Raw genomic sequence first — 12,158 nt, forward strand, 5'->3', positions numbered from 1 at the left:
AGGTGTCAAAACTGTGGATCAAGAGCACAGTTTTAAATTGCTTTTCTCGTGAATTAACTTATTGTGAGTTAGAACACTTGCATTTTCAGGAGACGATATGTAATCAAATTCAAAACACTTAAAAAGTATACGGTTCATTGGGAGCACCTTTATGGGATAGGAGTTACGTCAACATTTCCTCTTTGCTACCCCCTTATACCCACCACTGGATTTTTCTACGATAAACTTCAAAAATTGGAGATATTACTAATTGTAATAAAATATTTAAATATAGCTCAATATTGTATATTAATCTTCAAACTTCTTAAACTTGCTTCTCTTATAAAATTGCATTTTAGACCTACAATATTATGTATTTATGTTTGGATTTTGGAAGCGACGAATTGTGGCAGAAAGAAAAATTTAATTTGATCCAAAAATAAAGGAAATTGATCGTATTTAATAACATCCGAAATTCGACAAATTTGAAGATATCGGAGAGATACGGAATCACACAATGGAATAATTGAAAATCACAGAAGACCAAATTGAATTATTAAGAGAATCACATATTTGGAATCATTAGAATCACATTTGAATTCCATGGAATAAACGGAATGTGGACACAAATTTTCGATCTTGAGTAACCTCTTGCAAAACTCTCATCCACAACAATACTTTCTCTTTATTTAAAGCGTGTCCATGATAAAATTGTTCCAAATGATTTGATATTTTTATGACAGATGTCTCTAGCTCAGCATTTTCGATGTATGTAAACATTGTAACACGTGATTTTACTTTTCTTTTGGTCAGGGTTGTGCCTTCACATGTAAAAAATATGTAAATATGTAAAAAATACGTAAAATGTAAAAAAGGAAAATTAAGCATTTTTGAATCTTTTAAATATTTCCTGTAAGCAATATCAATATTGATATTGTTGAACCATGAACAAAATTTAACACAACTTGAGCTTAAAATGATTTCACTTGTATGTAATACACTCATAGCTTCCACACGAAAATGTTAAAATCGCAAGTAAAGAGCGCACAGTTTCAGCACGAAACGGTTAAAATTGAATATAAAATCCTCACAGCTCTCAAACGAAACGTTTAGCAATTTAGATCGTTATTACTCGGATTCTGTGCAGATTTTATTGAAAATCGATATAATATCATAATTTCTGTGTGAATTTTTATTTAATACGTTAGTCTCATTTTAGTAATAAAGCGCAATGGTTTTTTAGAATATTATCACAGAAACATTCATTACCACAGAATCAGTGTTAGCAAGGAGACACTGATTGTCTTCGTGAACATTGTTTTCTGGAATGTGATGTCTTGGACAAGGTATATAGCAAAATCCCCCAAACAAATTATCGTTATGAAGAGAGTAGGTAATAAATCTCAATTTCAATGATTACAATATTTATGATTAGAAGAAACCAAGGAACAATTGGAAAACTCCCTGAGCATGTAGATAGAAGCTCAAAAATTATTAATTGTTTAGATGGTTACTATTATATTGGTTCAACCAGGTAGTAGAAAATTTGAATAGTGATTGTCAGTAAATTTCATCATGGGTTTTACGGCATTATCACACTTGTACATTAAAATTTTAATGTGATTCACATTAATTGTCGCTTGTGAGCGTCTAAATATGTTATTTGTGTCTTTGAGTCACTTAATATTTGGGGTTTTTCTATTTATTGATAAAGAAGTGAACTTGGCCTGCAAAAATAAGTTTAAATTTACCTAAAGCATCAACATTTTTCACATTAAAAAATTAAAGAGAAAATTACATTAATGCTCTAAATCAATTTATATCAAATTTTGCGGGCCAAGTCTACCTTTTTATCAACAAATAGATCAAATTTTGAATATAAAATGATTCAAACACACAAATTACACATTTGGACTCTCACCAGCGACAATTAATGTGAATCATATTAAAATTTTAATGTGCAAGTGTGATAACACAGTGACTGATTTACAGCGAAATCTTTGGTTGAGTAAAAAAAATTTGAACTTGTTATTTGATGGGTATCAATCAATTTTAATTTTTTTTACATTTTAACTTTACATGTTAAAATGTAGCACATGTTAAAGACTTTTTTAGTATGTAAAAAAAAATGATGTAAAATGTAAAAAATTCGCCAAACTCTGCTTTTGGTGAAACTCTCATAAAATTCTGTTCATTTTTCACTGAGATACGAAATAATAATGGAAAAGAGAAGGGAACTGATCGTGTAAACGTATCTAAAAAATCCTGGAATCAATTACGCGGACTTTGGAAAACTCACAAATACCTCACTCCAGACCGTCCGGAGGGTGGTTCTTCGATTCCTCGACAGTAAAACCACTGCCCAAAAACCTGGAAGTGAAAAAAAATCGGGGTATTGGAGATCGAGATTTGGAGAAAAAGGTGATCATGCGCTACAAGAACAATCCTTTGACATTTCGAAGGAGAACGACGTTCGTTATGTACCCAAGGAGATGAATCCGCCAAACACTCCAAATCTCCGTCCAGTTGAAACATATTGGGCTATTATTAAATACGATCTGAAGAAGAAGGCTAAACGCATCGAGAACTTGATCTCGTCGAGAAGATGATCATGTACAGACCTTGATGGTAGGATTCAAGAAGAAGATTCGAGATTTTGCCAATCAAATACTTGAATAAAAAATTCTAATATATCTAATAAATCTACAATGAATTAAAGTTTGAAAAAATATTTTTCTTTTTTTTCAATATAATGTACTTTATTTTTAAAGCATTATTCTTGGGAACAATTTTATCGTGGACACGCTTTAGTGACCTACATCCTGAGCATGGATTTTCCATCGTAGGTTAAAAAAATAGAGAGACGACAATAAATAAATAATTGTAAAAATAACTGCAAGAATAAACAGAATAACAAAAAGTTTAGGTAAAAAGTAAAACTCCATGTTCTTATTACATCATATATTTTATTTGTAATTTCTAAAACCGCAATACAGAGTATTTTTTTTCTTTATTTTGTATTCCATTATTGGTAATAATTTGAATTACTTTTACTTCAATATCATTTTTTTTTTGCAAAATACGCGCAAATTTACTCTCAATCCATTCAATTACAATTACAACAATTTAATGTGGGGTGTGTGTGAATTTTTATCTAATTGCATATCATTCTTTTTTTTTACTTTGTATCAATCTTACCTAAATATAATATCCATCTCTATTTTATCTTTTTTTTATTATTAAATTATACAATTATTTATAATAAGAATTCTTAGGGGATTGTGTTGACTTACAAAAGCTAAAATTGTTTATGTTTATTGAGATTGAAAAATAGAAGAACTAAATTTAAAATAAAATACAGCCATTTATAGTAAAATTAAATTACAAGAAAGAAAACATTTAATTTCGGGAGGGCAATAAATTAAATTAACATCTCTTTGCTGTGTGAAGATTTTTTTTCTCTATATTCTTACTAAAAATTACAATAATCTAAAAAAAGGAGGAATAATTTAGAGAGCATGAGAAAAGATTTTTTTTTCTTTCGTTTTAACGTTGGGATTTTTTCCTTTATTTATTTTATTGAGAAAAATGTCCTAAAGTTTATTTTGGAAGTTATATTTTTTTGGATTATTCTTTTTTATTTAATTCTTTATAAATTGAGTGTTTGTTACAAAAGTGATAACCTGCTTGTATATTTTTTAAATTTATTTTATTAATAGTTTTTTGTAATGGCTACAACTTTTGAATTAATCTATTGAAAAAGGTTTTATTGTTAAAAATTCGCAAAAAACGGCAGTTTCTTGATTTTAATGGCTCGGGCACACCTTTTAGATCAAGAAAATTTCATGAAGTCGAATTTCGGATCCCCTTCTTTCTCACATGTTTTGCATATGTCTATCTCATTCTCTCGCACTCTTCTTTTTCTCTTAAACATCATTCTAAATTCAATTTAGCTCAATCGAATTTGGTATGCGAAAGAATGAGATAGTTATATGCAAAACATGTGAGAAAGAAAGGGTTTCGAATTTCGATTTCATGAAATTTTCCTGATCTAAAAGGTGTGCCGGAGCCATAAGGAATGAATTCTCTTTCGTATATTGTTTCTTCCTCCATCATTTTTAAAAATTTGTCATTTCTAAAAAACACTTAATAATAGTACTTTAAAAAAAATGAGTGAAAAATACGTATGAGTGTCCGAAGGAAGATATTTTAAAGGAAAAACCTTGTACATAATGAAAAAAGACATTTTTTTTGTCTTTTTGTTGCGCTCAGTTTCTTTCAAAAAATTCTCTTTAAGAAATTGATATCTACGAAAAAATGGAATTTTCATTTTTTCAATGATTTGTATATAAAATATCGAAAAATGAAATATTTCTTATCAAAAAGGACCTTCAAATACTTAAAAGTTATACATTTATCAAAAAGAATTTCTCGTTATGCAAATTTTTGTTGTTTTTTTGCTTTTGTAAAAAAAGGGATTTGTAGGGAAAATGTTCTTTTTTATAAAAAAGACATTACTAGAGAAAAAATTGAACTCTGAATTTCTGCTTGACTCACCGGTGGGTTTTAGTCGACTCTTCCGTATCGCGGAACGACATCTTTCTCAATCCAGAAATCACAATTGGGATAATCTTCGGCCGGAAGGGCATCCTGGCCAATGAGAAAGACTGGCCGACGGGATTCGTACTGTTTCATCTCTCCATGAGACACGTAGTGATAGAAGAGTTGCTGAATGGCCGAAACATATCGCCTCTGTTCCGGTGTATGAGGTTCGTAGCGTCCAAAGATGGCCTGGACATCAGCATCAGCATCTGCCACATTTATGGGTTCAGCCACTTGGGTGACCACATAGAATGGGACAGATGTCAGAGATCTGGCCACAGTGAGCAACGGACAGACTGTCCGGATGTCTGAGATCATGGCCACCAATCCCTGATAAGTTTCCCCATATCGCTTGAGGGCCTCATCCGTCAAGCCCCTCTGCCCAATCAGACTGTCATCGACATGCCTTCTCACCAATTCCGGTGTCCACTCTTTGTGCTTCAGCCACAGTTTCTCCGAATGCGCCTCATGGGCTGTTGCTCCAATAACCATCTTCAGTGGTCCCAATTCCCTCTTCCACACATCAATGGCATGTTCCTGCAAAATCTCCCCATCCAGAGCCAAATACTCATGCCGTGTCGACGTATTTTCCGTCCTCGAGGGCAGATCCAGTGATGCACGACGCCAGGTATCCGGAACTGCATCTAGCAAAGCACTTCCAGGTACCCCTCTCAAGCATTCAGCATCCCGGCAATTAACAGCCTCAGCAAAAGCCTGATTCTCCTTCTCGTACTCCTGTAGTGTCTTCCCGGGGAAGATTGCTGACCCAGAGGTGATCCAGGCACGATGAAATAGATCCTTAGCTTGAGGCGAAGCCACCACGGCTGACACCAAAGTAGCTCCAGCACGATGCCCAAAGAGTGTAACAGACTTCGGGTCCCCACCAAAGTTCACAATGTTCAGATTAATCCACCTCAGAGCTGTAATGATATCTGAGAGACCATAGTTTCCAGATCTAGGGGGATGGGTAGACCTAGATAGAGCATCAAGGGTCAGGAAGCCAAAGATTCCAACGCGGAAATTGGGCCTGACGAAGATTACATCACGAGCTCGAGCATATCTCTTCGATGGACGCATCTTTCCGGGAGAGTCACCTAGAAAATTTGGGAGAATTTAGTACTTGTACTAAAAAAAAATAATGTGGCGATGCATAAAGTTAGTCAGACGTTAGACGTTTTTTAAATATTTAAAAGTTTCTTTGAGTAAGTCTTGAGTGAGAGGATGAAAAATTGTTAAAAATTATTCTCAAACAAATAAATATTTTCTCAGCCCACTGAAGAAGACCCATACCAAGGGTTGAAAGCAAAAAAAAATGGAGAAAAAACAGATTCTTTTAATTTGAAAAGAGGAATACCCTTCTGACGAACAGCGGAAGAATTGAGAGCATAAAAAAATAGCACACGTTCTAGGCTTAAAAGCTTTCAAAAGATTCCAAATTAAACTAAAAAGAGTCGCTATGTTTTATCTTATAAAATAATTCCAGTTTCGAACCTAATTGTTTTGACCCCGAAATTTTAGTACAGAATTCCAGGACATGCCTTAAAAGAACCCAATTTTTTTTTTTAACACATTTGTGTTTATTCTATTGAGTATGAACCATTTTCACTTTTCTTAAATTATTCCAGTATTTAACCTCTTTGGTTTTGACCTTAAAATTTTAGTACAGAATTCTAGGGCCTGTTTAAGAAGAAGTCAGTTTTTTGTTTGGAAATTGGTGCTTATATCATGGTGTATGCATAATTCTCAATTGTCTTGAATTATTCCAGTATTCAAGATCTGTTGTTATTATTCTGAAATTTTAGTACAGAATTCTAGCATGTACTTATGAAAAATCTACCCTTTTCTATAAAAATTAATACTTATTCTACAGACTATGAACCATTCTCACTTTTCTTAAATTTTTCCAATATTTAAACTCAGGGGTTTGAGCCAAAAATTTTAGTACAGAATTCTAAAACATGGTTAAGAAGAACCAAGTTTTTTTTTAGAAATTAGTACTTATTTCATAGAGTTGGGATAATTTTCATTTGTCTTGAATTATTCTAGTATTCAAGATTAGTTATGACCCTGAGGTTTTAGTACAGAATTCTAGGGCCTGTTTAAGAAGAATTCAGTTTTTTGTTTGGAAATTGGTACTTATATTATGGTGTATGCATAATTCTCAATTATCTTGAATTATTCTAGTACTCAAGATCAGTTGATATTACTCTGAAATTTTAGTACAGAGTTCTAGCAGGTACTTAAGAAAAATCTGGCCTTTTCTCTAAAAATTAGTACTTGTTTTACAGACTATGAATCATTCTCACTTTTCTTAAATTTTTCCAATATTTAAACTCAGTGGTTTGAGCCAAAAATTTTAGTACAGAATTCCAAACCATATTTAAGAAGAACCAAGTGTTTTTTAAAAATTAATACTTATTCCATAGACTAGGAATAATTCTCAATTTTCTTAAATTATTCTAGTATTCAGGATCAGTTGTTATGACCTTAAAATTTTAGAACAGAATTCTAGCAGGTACTTAAAAAAATCTAGCCTTTTCTCTAAAAATTAGTAATTGTTTTTCAGACTATGAACCATTCTCACTTTTCTTAAATTATTCCAGTATTGAAACTCAGTGGTTTTGAGCCCAAAATTTTAGTACAGAATTCTAAAACATGTTAAAGAAGAACCAAGCTTTTTTGAGAAATTAATACTTATTCCATAGAGTAGGAATAATTTTCAATTTTCTTAAATTATTCTAGTATTCAGGATCAGTTGTTATGACCTTAAAATTTTAGTACAGAATTCTAGCAGGTACTTAAGAAAAATCTAGTCTTTTCTTCAAAAATTGGTACTGATTCTATGGAGTATGAACCATTATCAATTTTCTAATCCAGTATTTAAACCTAAACTCAGTGGTTTTTCCTCCAAATTTTAGTACAGAATTCGAGAACGTGCTGAAAAAGTGTCCAGTCTTTCCTTTAATAATTAGTATCAATAGTATACGTACAATTTCTACTGAAGTTCTTTTCTACTGAATTTCTACTTAAGTTCTTTTTGAAGATCCCAATTCTGGCTCAATGGTTTTCCGTACTTGTTCTAATAGTTAAAAAAAAACATTGTTGAAAACTTAAACGAAATCAGGTATTTTTGAATCAATAGCCTATTAATTTATAAATAATTAATAATTATTTACAAGCTAATATAAGAAAAACAAAGCTTTTTGACTGGCTTTCCTTTTTTGGATTTTAGTACAGGATTTTGAAATATGCAATCCTTTAACCCTAATCTCAAATTCAAATAAATCAACTTCCTTATTAAGAGGTTAAAGACCTAAGAGATGTCTTATGTAGCTATTTGTTTTTTAGTACTTGTTCTAAAATTTATAAGATCTTTTCTCAAAATAGCATATTAAAGCAAATCTGCTTAGAAAAGTTAGAGTGTACAAACATGTTAAACAATGTAATTAACAACACTTTTTCTTCCATTATCATAATTTTTCACAAAAAGTGAAATATTAAAATAATTACTTAACTAATTAAATCCATTTTTCAGTCATTAAAACTATAATTTTCTTTATATATAAGGAAAATAGCCAATGAAAGTTATCTCAGTCTTCAGAAACGTTTCACTAAATCGTGTAAAGAAGAAGTTACATTTTAGTGATCAAGTATATTTGAGGTACTTCTCCTGTAGTATTTAATTAGTTAATTCTGACTATGTAAAAAAAAAGAATGCAACATCGCATGCATTGCAAATGCAAAGAAACTACACTGAGCTCTCCGTTATCTGGATTATTGGAGTGAAAATATTAGAGAAAAACCCATAAGAGGGATTTCCGAATTTATCCAGTGTTTGACAGCTGTCATTCCGATATTAGAAAGCTGAGTTTACAATGTTACTATGAAACAATAGTTAGATTTTGCTGCTTAAATTTCAAAGCGTCTAAAGTGTAATGTTCACTTCACTTTAAGAAAAATTTATAGGAGAAACTGGGGCACCACCGAACATGATGTAGCATCGGTGGCACTGAATACTGATTTTTATTTGTAATCTACTTGGATTACGACGATCATTTCTTCAGTGGACAAGTATGACTACAGTATCTATTAATTCATACATGTCTCGTCTTCTGAAGTCTAATAACTAATTAAAAAATTGCAGTGTTCAGTTCTACCCCGTGTTTGGTGGTGCCCCAGTTTCCTCTAGTAACGAAAGCTAAAATGGAAAAGTTCTATAAGGATATAGTTCGTGTCCTAATACGTTTCTCTGAAGTTACAAAGTTAATAATTCTCTTGAATTATTACCGCTATAATAGTTATGAATAAATAAATAAATAAAAACATTTCGATTTTAATTGAACAGATCAATGACAAATATGCAGAGATTGATGTTTCTAAAAAGAAACTTGGTATCACTGGATTGGCTCCACAGTCGGCGCCCTGTCCGACAGGGCGTCCGTACCGCTATGTCCGTCCGTACAGCTCTGCCCCTAGTACGTCCCTTTCACATGTATATCTCCGACAGTGCTAACCAAATACTTGAAGTAATATTTATGCAAGAGAAAAAGGACCTGCTTTCTACACATTTCAATGGTATTTCTTTTTAATTATAGTATTTATTCTCTATTTTATTTGAATTAAACTTAAATTTTGATTTCAAATGTCAACTTACTTAAAAAAAAAACTTTGACAGATATCATTGAGGATGTAAAAGATGCAACTAGAGCTTATGATTCATCTGGGAGAACCGAAAACCACTTTGAACGCGTAATGTTGAAATTTAAAAGGCTGATTCCAGAATTTTCATTGGTTTTACTATATGAATTTTCAGATTCTAAATTACAATGTTGCAGATCCGAATAATAGAATGCATGGTGGTTTCGCCGTGATGCATACTTTCGAGATATATGCGCCGAAAAATATGCAAACTAAAGAAAATATTAAATTGGCCACATATCTGGGATGCTGCTATGAGATGGTAAATTTAATTACGAAGTTTCACGATCTTTAACGAACTGGTGACAGATATTAAAATTTCAGATCAAAGGAATGGCTTTTATCGTGGATGACATTATAGATGATAGCCCCACTAGACGAAAGAAACCTTGTTGGCATAAATTGGAAGATATTCAATTAAGTGCCATTAATGATGCACTTATTCTTGAAGCAGCTACTTATGTGATTCTAAAGAAGTATTTTAGTCATCTTGACTGCTACGTTAAGCTTCTTGAGTTATTCAGAGAAACAACTTTTGTCGGCCCTATCGGAGAATATATGGATATTCGGGCACAACATGAAGATGTTACGACTTTTACAATGGAGCAATACAAGAAAATAACGCAGAATAAAGCTACATATCCCGGTGCATATGTTCCAATGGCTGCAGGCCTACATTTAGCTGGATGTACTGATCCTGATCTGTTTGAAACAGCAAAGTCCTTGTGCTTGGAAACTTTTGATTTTTTTCAATTTCAGAACGATTTCATCGATTGTTACGGTGATCCAAAAGTCAGTGGGAAGATAGGAACAGATATTCAAAAAGGGGCGTGTACATGGTTAGCCTGTAAATTTCTAGAGTTAGCTACACCCTCTCAGAAAGAAATTTTCAAGGAGAATTATGGAAAGACTGATCCTTTGTGCGTAGAGAGAATTAAGCAACTGTACGATGAAGTATCAATGCGAGATGTTTGTATCAAATATGAAGACGAGACCTATGATACCATAAGGGCACACCCGTTATTTTCCACTAATCTATTTAAAGGATTAGCAAGTTTTTTGTTATTCAAAGTATGCAACAGTCTCGTTAAGTACAATTAGAATCATCTAATTCCTTTATTAATGGTTTCATTGCACTAGAATAATGAGAATTCGGGATCAGTCTCACACAATAATAATTTTAGGACACGCCCCCTTTTTTAGTTATGATCAAACGAGAAGCCACGCTCCGTGGGAAATATTTAGGACTTAATTAGAATGTTTTTTGGCAAAATTTCACCTCATTCAGCAGTTCCTACAATCGTACAGGATAACGAAAGTTTTATAGAGGGCGTGGTCTATTTTTTATAAGAGAGACCTGAAGATTTGTTCCCAAGATTGCAAGGGTTTAGGTTGAATAGAATAAACTATAGAGGCAGACTTTCAAAATTCGCACACACTCTGGCTTGAAATACTTCATATTTTTTCTATATTCCTTCTTTAATCTTTCCATACAGAATTTGAGTTTGGTAAAGAGAAAGGCTGAAGTACATCCTGTTCGAATTTCGAAGTGCTCAAGTGACAAAATGAGACGGTCTTCACATTTTTTGTGAGAAAAAAAAAACAGAACAACGACGCTTACTGTTCTTGTCCCATTACTCAATCACTCCATAATCACTGAGTAACTCTTTTGCGAGCTTTTTAGTGTGATATTTGATAAATTTTCCCCACCTTGTTCGAAAATTTAGTAAGAATTCGAAATTGAATTTGAATTCTTCGAACACTAACGACTTTTTGTGCAAATAGAGTTCCATTTACCTTTTATCTAAGACACTATTGGAGAATCAAAATCTACTTGTGTTTACACCCAATAAATCTAACCCAATAGCAATTCTAATAACCAGTTTAAAGTCAAACGTTTCCTGAAAAAAAACTGGGCCAGATTCGGTAAAGGAATATGGGGAAAATATCAAGTGTTCGAAGCCAAAGTATGTGCGAAGCTGGAAACCTTCCCCTATAGGGTAAAATTTGACATTCCGAAAAACGAAAAATTCCGGACAAAGCAATTTAAAATTCACTCGACTTTCTTAAAACTTGTTTAAAAAAATCAATGAAATAATCATCAAAGCACTCTAAAAGTGCATTATTACTAGATTTAAAGGTTAAACCAATTAATTTAAGGGGTTACGTGGGCTACGAAGAGTAAAAAACGACATATTTCCTATGTTTTTTCAACGTAACCTGAGTTTTCGGAGACATTTTTCGAAAAACCTTACCTTGCGGTAGTCACGATTACTCAGAGTTGATTCATAAGAAATAAAAAAAACAAATATTTCCTGTTAAAATATGAGTTATGTTATCATTCCAAATAAAAGGAGAATTCTTTCTCCTAACCGTTTATTTTAGCACTTTACTGTTCTCAAGTGCTTCTGTATTAACGACTTTCCTTTTGTATTGGTTCCTGTCACGACTGTTTGGCGGTTTTAAAATGCAACGAAACCTGGGAAAACAGTCGTGGCAAGAAAGAAATCAAATAAAAGTCAATAATGCAGAAGCATATGAGAGTTGTCGTGTACTAAAAAAATATGTTCAGGAGAATGATGATCTTTTTTTTAGCACTGTACTGTTCCCAAATTCTTCTGTATAATCGATTTTTCTTTGGGCTGATGCTTGTCACGACTGAACGAGATAGGAACCAATACAAAGAAAAGTCGATAACGCAGAAGCACTTAGGAACAGTGCTTCTACGCTAACTAAGGATTTTTCTACTTCCTTTATCACAACATACTTTATAAGTTAAAATGTAAAAAACATTTCATTTTCATTACCGAAAGTGTTAACTTTTGTATAAAATACTCCTAAATATTGAAATTTCATTTCTTTTTTTCAAAAATCCTTCC

General features: G+C 32.5%; 1 protein-coding gene across 1 annotated transcript in view; it reads right to left on the bottom strand.

Annotated features, from left to right (window-relative positions):
• Positions 1 to 4,422: 4,422 nt before the first annotated feature.
• Positions 4,423 to 12,158, bottom strand: part of LOC129800716 (neurotactin) — a 56,019-nt gene continuing 48,283 nt past the window's right edge. Inside the window, exon 6 of the mRNA XM_055845314.1 lies at positions 4,423 to 5,675. Coding sequence (XP_055701289.1) covers positions 4,546 to 5,675 — 1,130 coding nt within the window. The 3' untranslated portion in view covers positions 4,423 to 4,545. The remainder of the gene's footprint in view (positions 5,676 to 12,158) is intronic.

This window comes from Phlebotomus papatasi, chromosome 2 (assembly GCF_024763615.1).
Source record: "Phlebotomus papatasi isolate M1 chromosome 2, Ppap_2.1, whole genome shotgun sequence".
NCBI classification, from domain to species: Eukaryota; Metazoa; Arthropoda; class Insecta; order Diptera; family Psychodidae; genus Phlebotomus; species Phlebotomus papatasi.